Source organism: Nicrophorus vespilloides, unplaced genomic scaffold, assembly GCF_001412225.1.
Source record: "Nicrophorus vespilloides isolate i.1.1-1 unplaced genomic scaffold, Nicve_v1.0, whole genome shotgun sequence".
Taxonomy (NCBI): Eukaryota; Metazoa; Arthropoda; class Insecta; order Coleoptera; family Silphidae; genus Nicrophorus; species Nicrophorus vespilloides.
In genome coordinates, this window is record NW_017100113.1 from 42,342 (window position 1) to 67,901 (window position 25,560).

Genomic DNA, 25,560 nt, shown 5'->3' on the forward strand with positions numbered 1-25,560 from the left:
CTATCTAAACGTCAAATATAAGATTTCATACTGTCAATTCCATTAATTAACATGACATTTCATACTGTCAATTCCATTTATTAACATGAAATGCCATCCAAAAAATTACATAATTATCCATACCCAAATGATCATCGAAACGTCAAATATGACATATCATACTGTCAATCTATTTATAACATGAATGCCTCCAAGAAAATTACATAATCATCCATACCAAAATGATCATCAAAACGTCAAATATGACATATCATACTGTTAATTTCTATTTAATTATTGCAACGGTGAGTTTTAAAAATTAAATTTAAATTAATTCCAATACGGAAATAAATTATTTTGTAAATACTAAAATTACCTTTCAAGCAGTGTTCGTTTGCTTAAGTAGATAAACTTGAATCCATGCTGACTCGTGTTCAGACAGAAAGCCTTGGTGCTGTTTTTTAATGCATCCGTAAACAATGTCATGTCTGTACTTCGAATGTTGATGTCTGTTACTGTGTATTTCTGTTTATTTACCGGTAGATGATCGTGACACTCAACATATTATTAATTATTAATCTAATTTGAACAGGTGGGTCCGTAATTCAGGAGCAATTAGTCAATACGAGATGACCTTGACATTATAAATGTAACGCTAACGTAACATTTTCGTTTACATTTAAAAATCATTAGTTTGAATATTAAATTATTAATAGATTTACTGCACGATTGTTTTATTTCCGAATTACAAGTAAATTCGATGTATCTCACACAAATGTATTTAAATGTATATAAACAAATTTAGAATAAGAATATTCTATAAAAATAGTATAATACTTTATGTACATATTAATATTTGTTGTTGTTAAGGATTCAATAAATAAATAGAGCTGTATTCTTTAATTCTTGTTTGCTTTATTAGTAACAAATTTATAGTTTTTGTTTGGATTAAAGTATATAATTGAAAATACCTCAAATCTTAAGGTAAATAATAACCCTGAAAATTAAAAAAAAATGTAATACTGTAATTAAATAAATGAATAAAGTTAATATACCTCAGGTGCTTCTTTGTAATAACATTGATGCGTCAACCAAACCGTGTCGCAAACATCAGATCCACCTATAAAACAAAAGAAACAAAAATTATAAAACACAAGCTGTAATATTACAATTGAATAATACAAATCTTATTTAGTTTTACGTTTAGTTCCGCAAGTTTTGATGACTCTGGAAGCCATTACTTTGTATTCTTCTGGAATGATTGCGATCATGGCCTCCTCGTCTATAGTACCATCATCTTCGATCTAATACAAATAAAAATAAAGTTTTTTTTTCTGGATAATTATTGAAGACTTACAACAGCCATCTGAGTCATCAGACATTTGATGTAACATTTTAAAGTGTTGTCGCTGGAAAAATCACCTTTCCTTGCGTTAACAATCAATTCTGCAAAATAAAATATACATAAAATAATAATAAACGAAATATGTTTTTACCTTCAGGAACGCCGCTTTCGCCCTGACATTCTTCGTGCAGCATATTTGCAAGTTCCTTCAATTCTTCAGACATCGACTGAAAATCAAAAATAAAGAAATAAACTGAAAATTGAAACAAATTAAATAAAAGAACCTACCATGATTTGGGTTGCAGACGCAATCAGCACTAAACAAACGGCAACGATATGCGACATATTTTTGTTATTATCTTGTGTTACCTTCGGACGTTTCGATTGCAAAGATTTACGAATTTTTGTAATCCGATCTGAGGTTTTTATAGAACGATCCCCACCGTTCGTTATATCAATTTTTATTTCTTTTATTTTTTGTTTCGTATGCCCAGACAAAATGCACGAGCATAGTGATCAAAGTGTTTGTTTCCTTTTCATTTTTTTTCGTTTCCTATGAGATTATAGGTTTATGTGCGTATAAATTGCATGAAATCATGACAAAAACAACGTTGTTACTTGAAATTGCCGACGATCCCAATTAATTTTATTTGGTTCAAAATCAATGTACAAATCAATTAATTAATTAACTTTTAATTTATAGATAATCTGATAAAACTTTTATGTTTGTTCATACTTTTTATTAAAAATTATAGATTTTATTGTTAAATTTAATCTACAATTGTTCATTTCAAAATAATTGAATTGATAGATCTATTACAACGAAATATATATTTTTTACTTGTTGAAGTTTATTGGAAAATCGCTTCAGGGAAGTCGAAATTGATTTAAGTCTAAGTTTACCCATCATCGATTTTAATTTCGTGCTTAATACATGTAATTTTGCGTAACCATCAAAGGTCACAACGAATTCCCATTCATTTGTTTTCCAATAACAAACGACGACTCTCGATTCGTTATGCAATCGTCGTCCAATTATGCGACACTCTTTTGCTTCCTGTCCGTAATCGTCCTTATCCGTTACATAATTTATTTATCAATATTTGTGTCGAACTAATCGTTCCTCTTGTTTCTAGTCATCTATAATTCATATTAATTATATATCAAAACAGAGAATTTTGTCTGATTTTTCAATCATTTAGATTTCTTAGAATTTGTTATCCATTTGTTTCGTATAACAACATTAGATGATTTCAAATGATGTCAAATTAGACTGTTTCTATCATTGAATTTATTCTGTAGTATGCTTAAAAGATATTCAAGTTATGTGAAACATATGAAACATTTAAAGGAATTAATAATTAATATAATTGGATTAAGGTTTAAATAAATGAATTAATAAAAATGATTGTTTTAACGTTGCTTCTTATATTAAAATATTTTTTACAAATTTCTTTTCAGATTGTTGCTGATGCTGTTTGCTGGTTTCTTTTACACCTTGCATAATTAATGTTTCCCTCATCTCTAAGGCAAGTAATAATGCTGCAAAAAAAAAATACGAAGTTAATATTTAGTTTGTTCTTTCTCTTTTGCGAATTATTATCAGGTCTTACGTCTGGTGCGTTCTCATAATAACATTTGTGCGTTAACCAGGCGTTCTCGCAGTGATCAGCTCCAACTAAACGATATATTCATTATTATATTACCAATATATTTAATTTTCTATAAATCATTTTAATTTTCCTTGGGTTTTCTTCAATTTACCTACAGTGCCGCATTTCCTTACTGCCGGTTCGACGTCCTTTCTGTGCTCTTCGGGCAAAAACTCGATCACAGCTTCGACATCCACCGTTCCATCATCTTCCATCTATTTTGTAACAAAGAATGGGAACATTTTCAATCATAAATTTCTTCTTTCATTTCCGAAGCCAGACACCTAGTGGCGGCAGGAACACGCTCAACTTGGCGGTCTAATCAGAAATTTGAAAAATTCAAATGTAAAATGATGCATTTTGGGTGGACTACTTTCGACGGGTGGTTCCATCTGCATTTGAAACGTTGAACAACTTGGCACTCGCAACGTTGAGGTATTATTTATCAGATGGCACCACCATAAGTATTATACATCATTTACAGCGGTATCCAAACTTTCTTTTTAATATAGCAATGACAAGCATAGTTCGTTTGAAATCGAGAACTTTAAAACCGTATAGAAAAAAATAGCACAAAAAGAGAAGAAAAAAAACGATTTTTTAAAATTTATTTTTACTTTACTGAATTAAAATTTAGTTTGGTTTGAAATTATCAAACCGGACTATAGTGAATACGCACCGATCGAAACCGAACTACGAGAGTCATTGCTGCACTTATATTTATTTATTCCGTACTTACCACTGCCAGTTCGTTCATTAAACATTTGATGTAGCATTTCAAATTCTGGTCATCAGTGAAATCTCCTTTCTGCGCCTTCGATATTAGCTCTACAATTAAAGAAGGAATATTTGTGTATTTTAGCCGAAACTTGTTATTTTAGAATAAATTGTATTTTACTCTCATCTAAATTGTCCTAGTTGATTAATTTTCTGATGCCGTTTGACGTTTGACTCGGCAGATATAAATTACTCTTTATATATTATTTAAATCTGATATTCTTGTGTTACTTTCCAATGATTTTATCAAGTTATCTCCTTTATTCATCTAAACAATTATTCCAATTGCTTAACTATCTGAAACTGTCAAATTTGCCGTTTGACTTGATAGAGATTAGACTGATTAGAGACATAATAGAAAGGAAGTGCTAATTATTGAACAAATCTGATGTTACTGTTGATGTTACTATTAAATCATATTACCAACTTATCTCTTCATTATCTGCTCATCTAAACAATAATTCCATTTGCTTAACTATCTTAAGCAGTCAAATTTGACTTTTGACTTAATATTAAAAAAGTGATAATTATTGTATAAATCTGAAAATTTGATTATCTGCTCATCTAAACAATATTTTCAATTGTTTAACTATCTGAATCTGGTAAATTTTCTGTTTGATTTGATAGAAATAAAGTGTTAATTGCATATTATTGTACAAATCTGATATTATGTGTTACTTTTAAATGACAACTTGTCTCCTTTTCCCATCTAAATAACAATACAAATTGCTTAACCCGTTAAGCAGATTGATGCATTGTATGGCTTCCCTAGTAGGAAGTATTTGTGTTGCTACCGTATTTTATTATTCATGATGCGAATATGCATGATAAACAATTCAATAAACCATGACGAATATATACGACATAACCACCTGAAAGGGTAACTATCTTAAGCTGTCGAATTTGCCGTTTGACTTGTTAGAAGCAAAGTGTTAATTACATATTATTGTTCAAATTTGATATTTTTGTGTTAGTTTTAAATAATTTTATTAGCTTATCTCCTATTCCCAACATAATAACAATTCAAATTTAAAAAAATCTAACATTATTTTATTTTATTATTGTGAAAATACAATATAAATTAACCGTATTTGTATTGTATATTTTATACAGAAAAAAAAAATAACTGTAACATTACCTTCGGCCGCTCCAGATTCCGCCTGACAGGCATTATGCAAAGATCTTGCCAACTCGAGCATCTCCTCTGGTATCGCCTGAATTCAAAATCATCTATCATATATAAAAGCCCCCCCCAAAAAAAACTCTGAAGAACTAATCTACATACCAAAACGTTGACGATGGAAATCAGGAGAAAAGCAGCAGCGAACAACCTCAAAGCCATTTTAGATTATTTCTTTCTCTCGAACTCTGCCGGACACAAATAAAAATGAATGATCGTCCTCATATATAACCGAATGTTTATCCTTCGATCGCACTGATTCCGGTCATTATGCAAATCAGAAAGATCGAAATTAACGACTATTACGATTCAACGACGGCAATTACGATCGAGGAAAATTGTCGTTCATTCTGAAATCTCAGCAAAAAAAAAATGTGGAAATGGATGGAATAAATGTGAATGAATGGGAATGGAAACAACGCAATTAGCCGCATGCGATTCAAATATTTTTTGTTTCGTTTCATCGCGCTTTTATTTTCCATTTACTGTTCTTTTCGTATACAATAAAAAAGCATACAAGAACAAACAAATAAAACTTGGTAGAGATATTTGCAAACATACATACAAACAAAAACAAAATATTGAAAGACTACATTTGCATATAAAAAATCAGAGAATAATGGTTTCATTTTAACGCGAAAAACCAATCTCCGCACTGAAAAATCCCTGATGAATAGTTTTTAATTTCATTCGACATCAAACCACATATGCTTTTGACATTCATGCGGGCACATAAAACGCAATCACCCTACATAAATTATTCTCTACCCGAATTTGCATACACAAATATTGACCCTATCATTTATTTGATTCAATTTTAAACATCGCTCAAAGTCATATTTTATTTACAAATTTGACAGAGGTCAAAATTTATTTCGCCTGAATCTCGTAAATTTCTATATTTGTTAATTTACAAAATTATGTCTAATATGAATCAAGTTCACCAGTGGCGGATTTCCACCCAAACGCAGACATGGGGCCTCAAATCTTAAAGTGGGCCCACGCTAACTTTAATGTGTCTCTTCAAGAACTGTCAATCCATTACCCAAGACGCCATTATCATTTTTAGCTGGTACCTTGGGCCCACAAGAAATTGAATTTATAATTTAATTCAAGAATTTCAATTCAAATATAAATATGAGCCTCAAAATTGAATTTTGTCTGGGACTTTTCCAGTGCTAAATCCGCCACTGAACTTAACTTAAAAATATGTGTAATAACTTACCTGATAAACAAACAAAAAACGATGAGAGAAATCATAGAAATGAACAGAACGAGATCAAAATATAAATAAATGTTTTAATTCAAAAAATATTACAATACAATACAAATAAATATAAAAAAAAGTATAAAATAATTTAATAAAGTTCTTGAAATGGAAATTTAATGGAAATGGAAATCATGTGTCGATAAATGACATTGAATGAAAATAATTGTATATACTAAAGAAAAAACTTGACATCACTAATGTCAAAATAATGTAAATTACTGTGATAATAATATAAGGTTATTAAAGAGAATCGATAAATAAAAACAAACTTGATTGATGCACATCAATTACATATATTTACCTAAGTTATATAAGATTTTTTTCCACGTCTATGTTTAAATTTAAATTTGTTTCGTAAGCGTATATTCCCGTAATTTACATATTCATAAGTAATCTTAATCTACGAAAATTGAAGATATATATTTTTTTACTTCCATTAAATTCAATGAGCAAACAATGCTTCGCAGCTTACATCCTACTCATTATTATAAATATTATATACACATAGTTGCCTAGATACAGCATAATAATTAAATCTACAAAAAATGCAAATAAATAAATATATACAGGATGATCAAATGAAAACGTTCTGAAAATAAATAAAAATGGTTGCATTAAATTAGCAACATATGGCGATTTTTTTTACTGATGTTGATTTATACTTATATTGAATATGCAATATTATCTCGATTTATTTTTGCTGTAAACTGATTTGCAGTCTGAAATGAAGGATGAAAGGAAATTTGGCTGTTGAGGATGAATAGAGTTTTAATTAATGAATGTCATTAGGATTTGAATTTACGGATCGATGATCGGAAAATTGAATCCTTCCGGCGTCGCGTCGCTCAAAGCTCGTTCTCTTCGACGGCGTCGATCTGCTCCAACTGCACAATGGTTTCGTCCTCCCTCTTGTCCGTTGCGAGAACGCGTCCCTCGTCATCGGAATTTCGGGACTTCCGGTTTAGTCAAAGCATCCGCACGCTGTTCGTGTTGTTTCCGTTGATCACGTAGACTCCGGCGCTATCCATACCTCCGGTATATTGGTAATTGCTCCATCCAGAGGAGTACAATCTCTTGTTGATGAAGCCCCTGATCGCATGATGGACGTCCTGATTTGCGAAGCAGAACAGGCACGACACGCATAAACCCTAAACACGCACAACTTTTATTATTTACATATCAACGAACGGATTTTATATTAATTTTATACGAGCAATTCCATACGCAATAAAACCAAACTCAATTTTAATTCAAGTTCACGACTTCAATCTGTTCCACCATCCGATAAATCATTTTGTCTTTCCATCTCATCCCTCTTTTGCACACAACCCTCACGGACAACTTACTCAAGTATTCCCTCTTTGCGCATCTCTTGTACCACTGCTTCTATTGTTTTTCATTGCGTATCCTAGCAACAAGTTATTAAAGATCTCTTGTTCGCGTTAGTTTTAAAGTTATGAACATTATACGTTGGGACGCAATTAATTTTCGGAAAATATCGACCTTCAACGTAAATGTTAAACAAACCCTTGCTACGGTTCTGACCCCAAGCAAATACCGCTAATGATGGCCTAACCAAACAAAGTAAATAAGCCTCAAGGACTATTTAATTATATTGAAATCAATATTATACGTTTTCTGGATAAACTAAAACTTTACTCTATTATCCTAAATATTAAAGGTATTCATTTTTAGTAACCAAAGTAGTATTCTTAATAATTTGAAAATATTTAAAATTATTTATGTCAAAAATCGGTATAAAAATAAAGATAGATCGGCACTTGTTGAATGAACTTAATTCGAATAGGATGAAAATGTCTGTAAATCTTAATTTCTTGATCCGTTTTATCTGATAATAATGTAATTATCAATTTTTTTGAAATGAAATTACTTGGACTTACTTGTAAGGATGTTACAACGACAGTAACGTATTCGTAGAGTTGTGCGTACGGGTGGCCTTGATCCGGCCTAAAAGGAATGAGGACGTACTGCAATCCGAACAGCGGTATGAGAATCAAAGCGGCCCTCGCAGCTTTCTTCACCCTCACAGGAGCCGGATTATCGGAATTGGGATGCATTATGGTGAGGATCACCCGAAGCACGTTGATCAGAAACACTGAAACGATCGGACAAAAAGACCATTTAGCGCATGAGAATAATCGATCGCAAATAACTTAATTCACCTAATGAGGCTACGAGAGTGATGCAGACCGGAACCGAATAAATGTACTCGGCTTGGCTTTGATCCATCCAGCATCTGCAAAATCCAAGGAAGAATAGGAGTTTCGTTGTTTGTTTACTTGTTGTTTTGTTCGTACCCCTGTGTGTCATCGAGCACGTGGATCCTAATGGTGACGTAAAGTGATATGATCAAAAGAGGGACTCCCCAACCGATCAGCAAGAACCACTTCCAAGCTACTTCGTCCTTCACGAAGACGACCACCAGGGATATGTGAAGGTACAGACCCTCACAGAACATCCACATGTAATTGGCCACCAAGAAATAACGCAGCAGGAATTCCAGTATCGAACACCAAAACTAAGTTTGCAATCAATAGTTAACCAATGGTTAATGGTCATAGAGTTGCATACTTTTTTTAATTATTCAAATTTGCCATTTAGTATTTTAGATATTGAAAGTAACAATAACAAAAGAATATACTTAAATCAATCAATGTCAATAAGCACAATTGTATACTATTGTGTTGGCAACTAAGTGTTTGCGGATTTTGTCAACGTGTTCAAAGCATCTATATTGATTTCTTGTTTTTTGGACTTCCACCTATAATTTAGTAAAAAATTGTTATTTAGTTTTGTTTCTATCTCAATTTAAAAATTATTTCCGGAAAGGCAAGAACGCTTCGGAAGCACATAAGAAGTTAAGTGCCGTATATGGGAATGAAGTCTTGAAAGAAAGGCAGTGTCAAAATTGGTTTGCCAAATTTCATTCTAATGATTTTTCACTGAAAAAAGCGTAACGATCTGATCTCCAGTTCAAGTTCATGAGATCCATATCAAGGCATTATCGATTCAGATCATTATAGCACAACACATATGATTGCAGAGCTCAATGTATCAATGTAAAAAAAAATTAACAGCTTGGCAAAAATTTTGATTTTCCTTCTTTCTTAAAATACACAATCACTTAGTTGCCAACCTAATACTATCCTTGGCATTGAATTGTGACAGATGTTATTAGCAAAAATGATTTTCTATTATGTAATTTAATAAATCTTGAGATAAATCAGTAAATTGTGAAAAATAATAATGTTATGTCGTTGAAAATTTGTTATTGGATCCAGATGACGGGGAACCGAACGACAATCGTAAATAATCTTCAGCAGTAAATCTCAGACTCACCGGGTTTTCGCTGTTGAAGAGATCCGATCGCGGAATGACCTCGCAATACCAGATGATCCACATCACGTTATTCATTATGAAAGAGAGAAAAAGTTGTATGTGTATGCGAATCCTAGTGCACTTTAAGGATCTGAAACCATTTAAATTATGTATCTCTATTATATATATGTTTTTGGATCAGATTTCTTTCCAAAAATAGAATTAATGTTAAGATTTTGGGTTTGATTTGTTCGTAGATGATTACGATTCCCTTTCACTTCTAATCGAATGATTCTAATTTCTAATTTTAAACGCGACAATTTCATTCACTTCATTTATCGTTATTTCAATATCGATTTTAAATTAATATACAAGTTTTTTTTATTGCTGGTATGAATGAAAATGTAATTCGACTAAGCTAATTACTTTTGTTTTGGTTTCCATGGATGTTTGTAATAACTCAACTCGTCGAGTAAAAAACCCTTGATTCCGCTGATTTTTTTTAATATACCTTTGCTTTTCACATTGCTCGGAGTAGGTATTAATTGGATGAACGTCGGTGGCAGACCCCAATTTTTTTATCTGTAGCAGGTTATAATGTTAAAAGCAAAAATCGAGCAAAAGTGAATTTCGGCAATGTAGATAAAACCAATTGATTTCCCTTAGATATTGCAAGTTTCAGTATCCTAATTACAGTTCCCTGCGCACAATGTTTATGTTCACCTCAGATGATTGAGTTGCCCCACCCATGCATATACCAATCATAAGTTCGACCGACGAGAAACAATCAATCAAAGCTGTTGTCCTCATTTACCATTCCCATGCAAATCTATTCATGTTAATTAGGCTGGTTGCTATGCAAACTATGTCAGTTTGTAAGTACGTTTTATGTAATATTTGACAGTTAAAGGCGACACATTTTATATATAATCCTTTTGCGGACGGAGATTATTCAAGGTCGCATTTCCAACTGATTTTTGCAAAACTGCTGTATATTATGCCACTCACGAAAATATAGACCAAACGGCAAAGCTTTATCAAAAACAATCTTAAAAAGACTAGTGGCGCCTACTTGACACTAAGATTTGATGATAGCAAAACTGTAACAGTCATGCATACAATTTTACATAAGCAAAATCTCCTTTGTAAAAGATAAGGCGTATTGTCCGTAACGTATTATAGGATTTTTTAAATTTATTTGCATTAATATATTATTTAGTATAAATACCATTGTCACTTGAGTACATGACAATTACAGTTGTGAGTATATGGGAGAAGTATATATGCATAATACTAACTTTAAATTATTAATTGTAGTTAAAATAATTTTGCGACATTTGAAGTAAATGTCATTAAAAGAAAATATATAATTAATAATAATGATTTTTTAATGAAAAGCTTCTCCATCCATTGTTGCAAGTAACAAAGGCTTTTAATTTTGTAAAACCGGACAGGAAGTTTTGTACAAGGTATATGTATATATATATATATTTGGTAATTAAGAAGTTTAATTACTATAAAGTTTTGTGGCGAACATCGATTAGGTAGGTGACCTTGCAAACTTACCTACACAGCAGAAAAATCGTGAGAGAAATGATAAGGGCCACCAGAGACACCAAGTAGCCTATGACGAAGAGATCATTGATGTACGTGTTGAACTGCGGAACAACACATAGGAATAGACATAGAGGAGAGAAAAGATAAAGGGCCGGAGGAACGGCAACAAATTAAAATATCGACGTTTTATGTGGGGCGTAATTTTGAATTTATGGGTCGTAAAAGTTTTAAAGTCTATTTGGGACCGAGAGCTTCGTGCCACGAATATTGTTAATATTTAAACAACAAATTGCAAGCAAAAAATGAACAAAATCACTTAATCGTATTAATTGTACTACCTCCAGCACTTCGTTATTTATGCAGTTTGTGTAGTTAGTCCAATCCTTTCCGTTGGTGGACTCCGGATGGACAAACCAAGTCCCATTCGGCCAGCATTCCTTATAAACAAATTGATTAGGATCGTAAGAAGCGTCCGGAGGACATGATGTGTTGGCAACACTTCCCGGGGGCGTGGCCGGCCAGCAAAGCACGTGACCGTTCCTCTCCGTTGCTATTGGCGGACAGAAACCATCCCCTTCAACAAAAAAAAAACAATCAGTATATTCATAAAATTTAAAGTAACACTCACTCTTAAGTAACTTCAAACACTGTTGCCGAATCTGCTCGTTAACTTCCCTTAATCTGTCCTCGGACATGGCCAACTAATCCTGCTCTGTACCCTGCAATTCGAAATACAATACCAACATTAAAAAAACTTACAAAAAGCAATGACACGCAGGAAGCTTTTGTAAATGGGGGATTTGTTTTAATTGTAAAGTTTCGCACTGGAAATTACCGCATCCGATGCGGAAAATCTTCTTTTCTACGTGGGATTTAACGATTCCATTGTAAAAAAAAACTTTCAACAGATTTTTCTACATCTGCTACTTTCCCAGCCCTGGCAGAGTGCGAATTAACATAACATTACGAGGATTGCGACAGTTTTGTTCGATTCTTCTTCTTCGTTTTTCAACCAATTTTTGTACATTTATAAATTTCATGAACGGTCACGCACGGATCTCAAGACACGAAATTCCACCCAGAATTTGATCCAAATTAATTTCATCTGTTACGCAATTCTATTTTCGGCGACGTCATTTATTTAGACTCAAATATCTAAATTTTAGTTGCATCACGCCAAACTCAGATTATCATTATTAAATAATTCCAACCATTTGACAAAAATACACGCACGTTTTATTTTCTTTGTTTTATTTTAAGCGTACAAAAATTTACAAATTTCGGTTATGTAAAATTGAATTTCATATAATTATATTGTGACAAACACACTAATGCATTGACATAAAGATCTATCAGGTGTACCAACTTCGAATCTAGCGAGTTAACATATAGTTGGCAGTTATAGAGTTCGATGAAAAATGACATTTGCTATTGTCCACAGTTCAGTTTGACTACTTCGTATAAAGAAAAGCTCTAATGTCAACGTTAAAGTAAAACCGTGATTTAATAAAGACAACAAAGATCCTGAAATCAGATTGGTCGTAAACGAAATAGTAAACTGTCCTTTTATTATACGATAAAGGAAATTAATCAAATTGTAAAATTTTTACTTGGCGACGTTTCAAATGCGCCAACTAAAAATCGCTCAAACTAATTATATAACTTTGCCGCTAATAATTTTCGTTGGAATAACGCCAGCCAGTGCGTCGAGGGCAAGGTATGAAGTATGGGAAGTTGAGGTGAAGTACGCTGTCTATTTATGAGACGTGTGTTTAACCCAAATTATAATATTTTCTCTTCAAATAACTATTGGAACCTAAATCGCAGGTATTAACAATCTTAATTTTGAAAATATGTATTGAATCTTGTCATTAAATATGACAGGTTATATATGTCAACTGTCATGGAAGTGGAATGGTTTTAATGTTGAGCGGACCAAACAGATAGGACAACACAGAACGTGATAGAAGACAACAAGACAAAACTAAACAGTGATACTAATATAAAACAGAATAGGATAAAAACAGGCCACCCGAAAAAAATATTGATCAAAATTCCAATTTTGTCCTGTCCTGATGTGTCATGATGTGTTCTGTTTGTTCATGGAAGCGTTTTTAATTGATGATATGGGATTGTATTATAGAATTTTCCGGTGGAAAGCGAAATCCCGACAACCGAAACCCCGACATACGAAATCCCAACAGTAACAAAATCTTCTACGAAGTAAATGATTATTATTGTTACGGGATTTTGTCATTAGGAGTAGGGCTTTGTTTATTAAGCGTTTTCACGGAATTCGTCCTAGATGGTTTTGTTTATTATTCACCCGAGTCAAATTCCTTGCATATGTTTGTCGAGATTATGGTCGGGATTTTGATACTATCTGGATTTCGATATAGACATAGAATTTTCACAGTACAAACTATGCACATAATTTTAACAGTTCATTGATCCATTAAGGATGCGTGCCTCGCATCAACACCGGGAACGGTTCCAATTGCGCGATGATATATCATCAGGAATGCTTAATGGACGTCAATTGCGGATGATTCGTCGATTAATCACGATCCTATGTAAATTGCATAACATTTGTTTTTATCGAACGCCTTTGCTTCCTGCTTTTTTTTGCCACGAATTATGCAAATTGTAAAAGATTTGATCTGCAGATCGCGTGCCTTCGTCGACAGTATCCAATCATCATATAAAAATTACATTATTATTTTTTTGTATATTCTTATGGATTTAATTGCTCCGATCGGGTATATAAAGTGGAAGATGTTTAATGTTAGAAACTATTGCAAAGTGTTTGTGCATTAGAAGTACAGAAACTATGATGATTAAAATTGGCATCTTTGTTATCGCCTTGGTACTTTTCGAAGCTCAAGTAAGTTATATCAAGATGATTGCACGAGTTTTTGTTTGAATGTAAATGTTTTCAGGCGAAGGATATTCATCCCGATTTGCAGGAGTTGGCCGACGACTTACATAATAAATGCGTCAGCGAGTCGGGTGTAACTGAAGGTAAGTACACACTGTTTTATTGAGTGAATAAACACTGTAATCGATTTCTTACGCAGAGATGATTTCCACGGCGAGGACAGGTCAATTCCCCGAAGATCAAACATTCAAATGTTATCTGAAATGTTTGTACGATACACCGAAATTGGTAAAATTCAACGTTTTTATTTCTCATTAGTTCAACAATTAAACTATTTTTACTTTATCAACTATAATTTTCCAGTTGCATGAAGATGGCACCATCAACATCGAAGCTGCCATCGAAATAATACCGGATAGTCTGAAGAACATCTACAGTGAACCCATAAAGAAATGTGGAACACAGAGTAACTTCAATCATTTATTGCAATCACAAATCTAACGCTTCAAACTTTACAGTGGGAACAGACATTTGTGATACCTGCTTCAAAACGGCTCATTGCATCTTCATGAACACCAAAGAAGTAAGATAATACCAATTAAAACATCGAACTGTGTGTTAAAATTTAACTTGTCATTATGAATGTGACAGCAAAAAATGCTTACTTAATATTCGAATCTCAGATATCATCTGTCAAAATTAAATAACGTTTTCTTTTGTTACAGCATTTCTATCTAATTTGAAGCCACCGGAATTGTCTCTAAATAATTTAAAACTAACTAATATCTGTGGAATTACTCTAGTAGTGTTATAAAGAATAATAGTTAATAAAGTAATCGTCTAGATTTGCATGCAACAAAATTTGTGAGAAAGTTTTTCCAAAATTGCTTAACTTTCGTGCTCTGTTATTTATTTTTAAATTTTAAAAAATCTACTGAAACCATTAAAATTTACATAAATGAAACTTAGTATTAAAAAAATATTTTTTTTTAAATTCTTTTACATATGAATAATGTAAGTAATATTTTTAAATTAGATTATTAGATCAAGTTACATATGAAATTGAATCGTATGCAAGATGAAACGGCTTTTGTATTAACATGGAAACTGCAGTCCGTCTCAACCTAATGAACATGCATGTATTAATACAAATTGCGCAATTTGGAACAGGATCAAAGAAGCTTTGTTAAACCGGTTTCATTAATTTTAAAAATTCGAATCTAAATCCAAGCTAAGATTCAATAAATTGTTCGCTCTTATTACATCATCCCGGGTTTGATAAATTAATGCAATTTCGATATGTGCCCCCATTCATTTCGTCCTTATTATATTCTTCCTTTTCTCTATCATTCACCTTTTTCCCCCTTTCATTTCCTTTCGTGCCTTCATGCTCAATGCTTCGAGAACAAATTGAGTTGCTCGTCCATTTAACACACTCGTTGCAATCAGCGTTCTCCACGCGCTTCTAAACACTCGAATTAGAATCGAACAGGCAATGGAAAAGCGGAAAATAAAAGAAGACAAAAGGAACAAGGCCACGAAACGAATGTCAACCAGAGCGAAAATAATAAAAATGTTCTGGCTTTGAGCTACCGTTCGGTTCGAGTAGTAGGAATCCTCTGAAATTGTATATTGATCGCAAAAACATATTAAAAAAAATGAAATAAAAAATGATACGTATTTTACAACTTTAATTAAAAACTTTACCTCTAGGTGATGTTATTTTTCCACATGTTTTTAAATCAAGCAACTTGAGACAAGCAATTGTATGCAACCGACGAGACTTGTGACAGTTCAATTACACACTTTCTCGTCAAAATATAAATTGCACCTGTTCGAATCCTTGTACATGCGGTTCTAAAGGAATAAATGTGATCTTAAGGATGAAATAGCGGCAGTAAAAGAACGCAGATGTTTTTAATTGAAACGGACAATTTTATGAGGAGTGTAAAACACGTCTTAAAGCTGGAAGAAATGGTCAGTATTTTCTTGTAATATTAACATTTCGTTGCTTCAAATTACACAAGAAGTTAATAAAACTGGATTACATTTAAGTTTTATTTTTACAATTTTTAGTTTCACTTTGCATATTACATATTAAAGCTCGAATATTAAATATGTGAAAAACGGTATTAAGCCCTCAAGCGCTTCGATGCATTGTCTGAAGTGGCTCCCCTAGTAGCCACGTATTTTTATTGCTAGCGTATATATCCGTATATATAAGTAAATTCATGATGCGAATATATTAGTCATAAGCGCTACGCAATATAAAAGACCATGACGTATATCTTGTCTGGCTTGCAATTTATACATGTTCACATATCGTTTTCCTAGGTAGTAGCGGACCTCCCCATGACGTATATATACGACATAACCACTTAGCAAATCGGTTCGCTGTTGACATTTAGAAGTTGCTGCGCAGTAACATCAATGCTTGACGTTTGTATATATTTTTTTTAGTAATATTTAAATTGAAGATTCAAGAACTTGAAACGCCAAGGAATTCGTGTACGAATTGGCGTATCTACCATGAAGTACCCACTCTTCGTAATACGACTTTATAAACTATCAGCAACTTTGTAAATTTGATTTGTAGTTGTTCGCGATTTGGTCCTTTCAAGTCAGTCTTGTGTCCAGATGCATTCCCAAGTATCTCACCTTTGAAGATGTTCGAACTACTTTGTTGTTGAGTTTGACTGGAGGACATTTGTCTCGTTTTAAGGTGATGATAACATGCACCGATTTTGATTGGTTTATATCAATACGTCATTTCGTAAACCATATTTCGAGGAGATTATACTCTTCTTGAAGGTGTCTAGATGCAATTATGGGGTATTCGTCTGATGCCATAATTGCGGTGTCGTCTGAAAATGTTGCCATGTTTGTTTTGTCTGCAGATATGAATAGAAGATATATAATTGGAGCCAGGACATTGTGATTTGATGGAGCTGTGCTTAGTTAGCATTTCAAGATTTCATAGAAATTATGTAGAAATTTTATTTTTATCTTGAAGAACAAACCTGTGTTCCAAACTTTGTCGAAAGCCTAGGACGCATCAAGGAATACAGCTGAGCAGTATCTCTTCTCTTCCAGATCCTGGCCTATAATTTAGCATCAACTAGTCCAGTGTTTTTCAAACTTTTTGGTCTTCAATTCCCTTTTGCACTTAAAAATTTTAAAGTAACCACAACCTATCTACAACCACAATTTAAAAAAGCAGGAAACTAGTTGTCATTTCGGATTTAAATGGAGATTAATGTTTTTCAATTCATTCCTTTTTTCCTCGATAATTGATTTCACTTGGAACGCGATGCAACGCATTCGTTATTTTCTCTATTCATATATTTCATTTTGCACAAGTTCTATGCATGTCCTATTACCTTGTCATCGGAGAAGACTTGGCACTAAAAGCAAAATCCTTTGATGTCTCCAGCAACAAAAAAGCCGCAGCTAAAAATCACAACTTATTTTCCCGACTTTGACGTCGCGATTTTCGTTTCTATTAAAATATTATTTCAATAAAAATAAACATTAATACACACGTATAATTTATCTTTCTCTCTTTATATATATGTTTAGAGAGGTGAGAAGCAAATAAAAGTTTTATATTTCCTCCTCTCAACTTCCTTCCTTCTTCAATAAGATTTACGATTTGGACGTGCTCAAAAGAAAAGAGCGGTAGAGAAAAAAATTCGAGAATAATAATAATTACGGAGAACATTTTTCCTGAAATATTCATCGCGAAACAAAAAATAACAAAAGCATAACCGGAACAAAGTTCGTTTCATTAGGAGAGAGGGCGAGCTTTAATTACATTCGGAAGGAGTTTTAAAAGTGAAATTAATTTGAATTTTACGATGGGGAATCACGTGCATCGAATTACGAAGAAAAAAGAAACTTCCCCGAGCTTCGTAATCGTTTCCATCGACGAAACGGACGTACCATTTATTTTCTGTTTCCCTGGAGACGAATTATAATTTGTTGATTCGATAGGTAATTCAAAATTATTAGTTCAGGTATCCCCCGACTTACGAACTCCCGGACTTACGAACAAAATTCTAAAAGCTCTAACTTGTCACAAAAAGTTGATAATTTCTTTAATAAAATATAATATTTTTGGAAGATGTACTGTTTTATTGCATTTATTTCTTTTGTCGTTTTTATTAAATAATTGTGATGCCTACATTGTAAGTAAATAATTTGTTTATTTTAATCTATTTTTTCAAATTTATGCAGTCAGTAATACGGAATTTAACATATATAAAAGTAAAAACCATGATAAAGTGTGATAAGATAAGTATATTTTGAAACAAATCCAAATAGTATATTTGTTTATAATTTGTGTATATTTTGAAACGAACAAATTCGACTTACGAACAATCTTTTGGAACTAGTTCGTAAGTCGGGGGATACCTGTATTATCCTTTCCATAATACATCAGGAAAAAAAAACAAATTCAAAACTTGACAATCAACTTACGTACGAAACAAAAGATTTTTATCAATTGATTTTTTTTTATTAAAAGTACAAAATTATGTTTAGAAAATAATACATAATTAAAAATATTTAGGTAAAAATCTTAACAAAACTTGTTAAAATTATAGTTGTACCAATCATAATTCACTTTTTTAATTGAACCTACAAATAGATTTTTTTTATAATTCTTGTTATTCTTCACACGATACACAAGAAATAAATAAATGCGAACATAATCTCACATAATCCAACAGGACAAAAATAAAAGCGTAAAGTGTAACAGTGTTGCCGATTATTATTCATGTTTTCTACCCCAATTTTAGGATCACTAATGTGAAAACTCGTAAAATTCAGAGCAGTAAAACGACACTTAGATGTATAGATGATAAATTTATGGATAAATAAAATTACAATCGCATTATCTTTACTTTTTTTATTACAAATAATGAATATTTCAAAGAAAATAAAAACTAAATTTAAATTTTTTATTTAAACTTTTGATCTTTCTATAATTTCTAAAATTATAATATTAAATTAATTCTTCAAATAGAAATTTAAATTTTTACAAAAGTGAAACTTTAGACGTTTCTATTAAAAACAAAAGTTGAAATTGTGACAACGTTGTCAATGACTTTTCATAACATCATTGTTATTAAATCAATTATCAATTATCGAGGAAAATTAGGGATTATAGAAAAAAAATGTATGCTAAATCATCGAAGAGCTAAGTAATTGCAATGATAGATTCTCAATAAGCATAGATGTAATAAAATATGTTTACAACTGCAATGTATGCAGGATTGGAATTCTGGAATTGCGGCGCCACGGACAATGTTAATTACGCAAAATCGATAGTGTTTTGCTAGAAATTAACGTGGGACAGAGAACATTTCTTAATATAAATTCCAACGCATTGAATGCCAGGAATTTTAAACAGTGTTTCGGGTGAGTAAGCCGGTCGGATTATGAAAGTATGAAATATGTAGACGATGATCCTGCTACATCAAACACCAATAAACCGATCATCGGCTGCGATGTTTAACGCATTTTTCATACCAATTTTTTTAGAGCTGAAATACTTGACTTCGACATAAAACAAAGTTTCAAGGAGAGAACGATTACAAAAAAACAAATATTTCGTAGAGAATACTCAAATATTTTTGTAAATATACTCTTTATCTGAGTCTACAGTCTGAAGTAGAAAAGATTTTCAAATTTCATTGTTTTTGATGTAAATTTGAAAATGTAGTCTTAAACTTATACCTGTCGTATTAGTTGGATTCAGTTTTAGACTATGGTGTTAATTAGATTTATTCTTAAACTTGTAGTCTCCATTTAATTCAATATGAGACATGCAGTTTCAATCGGACTTAGTTTTGGATATACTGAACACTGTAGTCTTAATTATGTAGTCTGCTACATAATACTGAATTTTATATGTATTAGACTTAGATATGTATTTATAATTGTGTCTTAAGTATGCCTTAGTGATTAAATCAATCCTTAACAATACTTAATAATCAATTCATAAGTTTAATAATACATAAGCATCTAAATAAAATATTTCTCTAAATCAACATAAACAACAAGAATATGTTGTTTTCAAATTTCCAAGAGACAAACATCCTGTCTCCGCCTCTTACCTTATGTTTTCAACTTCGTTATCTGTAACCAAGGTTACGTTGTTTACAACAAGTGTAACCGCCATCGAGAATGTCCTTCATTTGCTTCGAATTAAATTTCACGCAGGCTGATAACGTTTGCGGAGGTGCTGTATGTATCATCACAGAGCTTTGTTGTTGCCGCTACCGCTAAGCTCAATGTAAACACCCACACACAGTTCTCATCTCCGATCGGAGTTTTTCAAAGTGCTCAGATACTGCAAATCTCAAACTGACATTTAAGGTAATTGTCAATCTTTAAACTGTTGCTTGGATCTGTAGTCTCGATCGATTCTAATTTGCGCAAACGGAATTTTCAATATATTTTCTATTTTTACAATTCTGTTTGCACGCGTTTCATAATATTTAATCAAATTAATTTTTATTGCCCCATCCGTTCATATACGAAGAGAAGCTTTCATCAAATATTTGGACCGTAAAAAAAAGTAATAATAAAAATGGAACTAAATTCAGATAGGATTAAGAATTGCGTAAACGAAATTCGCGAGATTAATTTATTTCCGTTTGTTTCGTCTCCAATTTATTCCCTTCTCTTTTCTGCTTATTAAAGTGCTAGTAAAGTGAAGGTTGGTGGTGGACTGGAATTAAAATTGCGTTCCGACATCAGTCGCTCAACCCTGCATCCTGTAAATAAATTACTGATAGTTTCGTCGCCCCTCGGAAACAAATGCAATTCACTTTCGAAAGACAGCTTCGCTTAGGTTATATTGCATCTTCGTGGAAATGTGTCCTTCTTTAATGCATGAATACTGGAAGATCTTCTCTAATAACCTCTGCGATGATTAATTAGAGTTGCGCAATCCATTTTCCTTCCAACAAAATATCATCTTGCAAGTACAAGCCCGAACTTTGTGCGCTTCATGTTCACGGTTTCCCTTGTTAATTTTAATCAGATTTCCATTATTATCTTTCGCATCTCAAACCATGAAGTCGATAGCTTTAGCGAAAACATCAATTACTCGCACGAAGTAGCGTTTTACTTGATATTTAAGTGCACTACATATATATCAATAAACATAATTAATTTTCTTAAAATCTAACTTCGTTACATACTTTAGTAAAAATAATCAACAAAATCATTAAATGAATCATATTTAGTAATGTCATTGGTAACTTGGTAATAAAAATAATATTTATTGCAAAATGTTACCAAAATATAAACTTAACATAGTAATAAAACTAAATTAAATTGCTGCAAAGTGCGAATATATTATTTGTTTCATTTCGAGAAGAATTACTTTTATTGTACTTAATTTATAATTTCATCTTTTTTATATTTACATACATGTACGTCTTTATTTTATAGAAGATTTTCCATAATTTCCATTTCTAATTATGAAAATTTGCAACTCTCTAAGCCAATTTTATCATAATTAATTAAATAATTAATTATTAAAATTATGGATTCAAAAATAAATAATAAATACCTAGTACATTACCCTGTGGTACCATTTAGAAATGCAGCGGATATTGTTTGTCTTAAAAGAAAGTAAAAACAAATATACATACATCATATTAGATAACTTCGGAAATAACAACAAAAATACTAGAATGGAAATATGTGCTTAGGTATGATGTGCAACTCCTTGGAAATATAATTTATGTTTGTTTTCCGCAAACTTTGTTGTGAATTCCATTAAAGTACATATACATGTTTGCATACACAACTTCTTGCTTACATTCGCATAGAAAATCTCTGAGTGTATTTGCACGAAATTGCAATTAAATATATGTAAAACCACGTAGATTTTAATTGAAATTGAAGAAATTTTACCACGACGCGAGAAAATTATATATTTAGTACAATAATTATTTGTAATCATCCTGAAAGAGCGTGAATGAAAAGCTCGATTATGTTTTTTTTTTAGTTTGTTGAGAGAAGACAACTTCTTTCAGCGAATCCGTCTCCAATTTAATTCAATTTGCTTTGAGGATTTAAACGTTCGTCCGTTCCATTAAATCGGCATTGAGACAACGCGGATTCCTCTGCCATTGTCGAATTAACATTCTTAGTTTCTCCGTCGCTTACGACCGCAACGATGAGACAGAAGTTTACGCTTAGATAAATTTTCCGGGGCGTTACATAAATATACAACTAAGATCGTTTAAAATTAGTTTCTAACATGTTGAATGGATGAAGAAAACAAATAAATTGAGGCTTACCAACTGCTTCCTCGTCTTCCAAAGAAGAAAATCACGTCTTCAACTTTCGGCAACTGCTTTCAGCAACTTTAAACTTTCGGATTGGATTGTTGATTTTATTTTTTCTGTAAGAGCGCGTGCGAAGAGATCTCGTAAGTTTGTTTCGCCCGATGGACCCGAACCGACGAGCAGCGAACTTCGGGAGTCGCCTGATAAAGACTGAAACATGTATTACATATTTCGAGCGTGGCGGCGGCGGCTAAAACAGTCGACGACGGCGCCGCCGCCTCCACCAACGAACGAGATGGACCTGTCAAAGCGCTTGGTTTGTCTGCCTATGTCAAGGTTCACCAAGGTCAGGAACTCTTAGGTAACCTCCACCAAACGATAATCAATCATACTAAATCTACACATTTCCGTCAGGAATTCCACTGGACACTGGATCGTTGATAGTAAATGCAAATTGATATTTCTACGCATCGTCGATCTACAAAGTGCAAACACTTCAATCAAACCCGGTGCGATTTGTATGCATATAGAAAAGCTAAAATGGACCATTAATCAAATACCTTAAAAATAGATTCAACTCGAACTCACAAACAATGGAAGAGGTGCATGGTCTGATTCATACATAATTTAAATCTATATAATAAATTAGGTTAAATTTTGATTAATTTTAATGTGATTGCATTCGTATTTTGGTTACGTTGAGATTGGTTAACTTAAGTTATGCTGAATTTATATGGGTTTGGTTGTGTTAGGCTACATTGTTAATATAGATTGTAATAAGATTTAGTTTAGGTTAGTTTAGATTCACAAAACATGAATACTTTAAAATATATTAGTTTATGAAAGAAATAGACTAGTTGATTGTAATTAATTTTTCTGCCATAAATCGGGAATAATGCTAAATACTAAGTTTCATGAAACAAACAGAAAATCGGACAGGAATTAAGTCTTAATCTTAATAGATAAACGAGATATTTATATACTTAAAAATGTATTGTTTTAGCTCTCAATAATATTGGCGCATTTCACATGTGAAATAAAAGAGAGTATTTCAAAATTGTAGAGCTGTTTAAAGTTTCAGAACTATAACGTTTATCAATTGAGATTTGGTAGCAAGTTTATTCTATTTCTTTATTTTTTATGGGAAACAAGGACAATTGATCTGTAAACATTATATCCTTTTTAAAATCGTGTTTTCTGAGAAAATAGTCATTTAATATTATTCTTTTTATGTAATATTCTAGATTTTTGTAAGTTTTGTATTTGAGCTTTTATATTCATTTAGTTTTAAATTTTGTATATATCTAATAAATAAAAATTCGTTGTGGAAATTCAAAACGTTGATTTATTGATTTGTCTCAAGGAATTCGATTGGAATTGCAGAGTTATACTAATAGTCGAATTACAAACAGACCACAACAGTTGGATACATAGGTTCAAATTGACATAATAAAAACTATGTATGCAAATAGTTTGTTCTCCAGTGAGGTTCATGATCTCCAACTCAACAGTCAATGCAAGCCAGCGACCATCGAACGTAGCGCTGTCATTTCCTCTTACTTGAAAGTGTCTTCCTGTCAATTAGGATTTAAACATAATAGAAGTACCCATTCGAAAGGCACTTTTTCAACTTATATAAAACTTCCCGTGCCATCAGAAGCCTGCAACAGAGCAGTACTTTTCCTTTTCCAAACTCTTATTGATCTCGGTAACAACACAGTGTACCTGTTCGACATTATCATGACGCTCCAGAAAACCAAAATAATAAATGAACTGCTATGAAGGCTAATGACCATAGGTCTTTCTGTCCTGACTTAATATAATTAAGTAGAAGTCGATAAGCAAAAAAAAAACGATGGAAAAAAAAAAATATTATAACGTACAAATACTGCATCCAATCCAATTCTAGCAAATCGCAGGAAACTATTGAAAAGGCGTGGAAATCTAATTTGAAAGGTAAAACTCATTGTGGTTTTCTCTCAATGTTTTCGATTTGCGCGCCCGTCAGATTATTATTATTCCTCCATCCTGTCTACTCAAATATATAATATTGAATTACGCGAAACGCATAAATCAAGCAACCAACGAAAATATACACACATACAAGAAACAAGCGTGATTTTCCCGCTCTTTGAAATCCGATAAATTCCCGTCTCGCTTTTGTTTCCGTACGCGTTCTCAGTGCTATCTCGACATTCTTTTCTCCGTCTGTATTTCTCTGCATTTATATTATATACTTACGTATTGGTGAGTGTGCGTGGGCGAGATTCTCTCCACGTTTTTTTTTTCTTCTTCTCCTTCTCTCATTTCCTCGTCGACATCGTGGTCTTCTTCGAGCTCGCCATTTATTTTTATTATTTTTCCGAATGTTCAACAAACTATCGCCTCTGCAAAACGTGTAAACACAGTTTTATTTGAAGTTTGTTTACTTTGATCTCGCCTTGCCCACCATCTGCCACCGATATATATTTTTTTACTGTTTGTAGCTTCTTCTTTTTGGATTTTGTTTTTCTCAATCAAATCCTTTAAATTTGCTGAAACCCATCCCACAAATTTCCTTTATGTTAGTTTCGCAACAACTTGTAATTAAATTTTCACACACCTCGCCGACTTTGCAGATAAATCGTAAAGTTAATCTTTGATGCCGAACAAGTTAAGAAGCTGAATGGTAACTACGAAAATCTATCAATCCGTGGGTAAATGAACGTACATTGTGTTTGCGTTAGATGCGAGTCGAGCACACTTTTATTTTTAGTAAGATTTAACGAATTGATGAAAACTTGGTGGACGCGCCGGGTATGAGCGGGAAGGTTGCCATGGGCAACGGTAGGGACGTAAAAACAAACAAATGAAGAAAAACGGATGAGAGACGACTGCAGAGGCAAACGGAAGCCGGCATGATGGGATTTCTTATACGATTATGTGACTGGAATCGGAAAACTCTTTATTATTACCGGATGGTTGCGTTCGGAAATTCCAGTTCTATGATTTAAGCAGAGAAACATAATAATTGGAATTGCATAATCGTGATTGATCCCATCCTTTTGCTCATTCTTTAGGGATTTGCCGTTTATTTTTAAAATCCCGATGGAATTTCTGGAAATATAGAGAACAAAACCACTGAATTCCCTAATTCACTAATGTTGAGCCATAACAACACTTTTGAAGTGCCGCATGTGACTCGCGAGCTACAGTTTGATCACTCCTAGAATATTATACAGATTATTATAAAACAAAAATAGATGAACTGCTATAAGGAACACCAAGCTGATTG

At 32.5% G+C, this 25,560-nt stretch overlaps 4 protein-coding genes across 6 annotated transcripts in view; 1 reads left to right on the forward strand and 3 right to left on the reverse strand.

Moving 5' to 3' along the window:
• Positions 1-465, reverse strand: part of LOC108568657 (sodium channel protein Nach-like) — a 2,811-nt gene extending 2,346 nt beyond the window's left edge. The window contains exon 1 of the mRNA XM_017929864.1: positions 356-465. Coding sequence (XP_017785353.1) covers positions 356-465 — 110 coding nt within the window. The remainder of the gene's footprint in view (positions 1-355) is intronic.
• Positions 466-884: 419 nt separating this feature from the next.
• Positions 885-5,234, reverse strand: LOC108568658. The gene is made up of 12 exons (XM_017929865.1): positions 5,039-5,234; positions 4,892-4,967; positions 3,716-3,804; positions 3,089-3,191; positions 2,938-3,002; positions 2,599-2,620; positions 1,613-1,791; positions 1,476-1,551; positions 1,337-1,425; positions 1,181-1,283; positions 1,035-1,099; positions 885-976 (listed from the first exon to the last, which is right to left on the reverse strand). The coding sequence occupies exons 1-12, from the start codon at positions 5,093-5,095 to the stop codon at positions 959-961; spliced, it is 942 nt and encodes a 313-aa protein (XP_017785354.1). The 5' UTR covers positions 5,096-5,234; the 3' UTR covers positions 885-958.
• Positions 5,235-6,777: 1,543 nt separating this feature from the next.
• On the reverse strand, positions 6,778-22,709 carry LOC108568714 (calcitonin gene-related peptide type 1 receptor-like). The gene is made up of 9 exons (XM_017929950.1): positions 22,298-22,709; positions 11,728-11,820; positions 11,438-11,673; positions 11,109-11,200; positions 9,564-9,693; positions 8,522-8,742; positions 8,387-8,460; positions 8,105-8,319; positions 6,778-7,351 (listed from the first exon to the last, which is right to left on the reverse strand). The coding sequence occupies exons 2-9, from the start codon at positions 11,792-11,794 to the stop codon at positions 7,169-7,171; spliced, it is 1,218 nt and encodes a 405-aa protein (XP_017785439.1). The 5' UTR covers positions 11,795-11,820; positions 22,298-22,709; the 3' UTR covers positions 6,778-7,168.
• Positions 12,535-14,829, forward strand: LOC108568715 (general odorant-binding protein 69a-like). Of its 3 annotated transcripts, none has more exons than XM_017929951.1 (7): positions 12,535-12,926; positions 12,984-13,983; positions 14,039-14,120; positions 14,177-14,265; positions 14,341-14,443; positions 14,496-14,560; positions 14,703-14,829. In XM_017929951.1, exons 2-7 carry the CDS (start codon positions 13,882-13,884, stop codon positions 14,718-14,720), a joined length of 459 nt encoding a protein of 152 aa, XP_017785440.1. In that variant the 5' UTR covers positions 12,535-12,926; positions 12,984-13,881; the 3' UTR covers positions 14,721-14,829. The 3 variants fall into 3 exon arrangements, with proteins under 3 accessions (XP_017785440.1, XP_017785443.1, XP_017785442.1); XM_017929954.1 differs by having other exon boundaries at positions 12,535-12,865; XM_017929953.1 differs by having other exon boundaries at positions 12,535-13,983.
• Positions 22,710-25,560: the final 2,851 nt, after the last annotated feature.

Bases quoted from the DNA above. Each gene is read 5' to 3' on its own strand.
- LOC108568658 (XM_017929865.1), bottom strand. From the start codon at position 5,095: ATGGCTTTGAGGTTGTTCGCTGCTGCTTTTCTCCTGATTTCCATCGTC. The intron at 4,968-5,038 runs GTATGTAGATTA...TTTTGAATTCAG, and splicing joins TTTCCATCGTCAACGTTTTG to GCGATACCAGAGGAGATGCT. The intron at 1,100-1,180 runs GTAAAACTAAAT...TTTGTTTTATAG, and splicing joins CAAAACTTGCGGAACTAAAC to GTGGATCTGATGTTTGCGAC.
- LOC108568714 (XM_017929950.1), bottom strand. From the start codon at position 11,794: ATGTCCGAGGACAGATTAAGGGAAGTTAACGAGCAGATTCGGCAACAG. The intron at 11,674-11,727 runs GTGAGTGTTACT...TTTTTGTTGAAG, and splicing joins GTGTTTGAAGTTACTTAAGA to GGGATGGTTTCTGTCCGCCA. The intron at 9,694-11,108 runs GTAAGTTTGCAA...AAATGGTTTCAG, and splicing joins ACGATTTTTCTGCTGTGTAG to ATCCTTAAAGTGCACTAGGA.
- LOC108568715 (XM_017929953.1), top strand. From the start codon at position 13,882: ATGTTAGAAACTATTGCAAAGTGTTTGTGCATTAGAAGTACAGAAACT. The intron at 14,266-14,340 runs GTAAAATTCAAC...ATAATTTTCCAG, and splicing joins TGTACGATACACCGAAATTG to TTGCATGAAGATGGCACCAT. The intron at 14,444-14,495 runs GTAACTTCAATC...CAAACTTTACAG, and splicing joins AAAGAAATGTGGAACACAGA to TGGGAACAGACATTTGTGAT.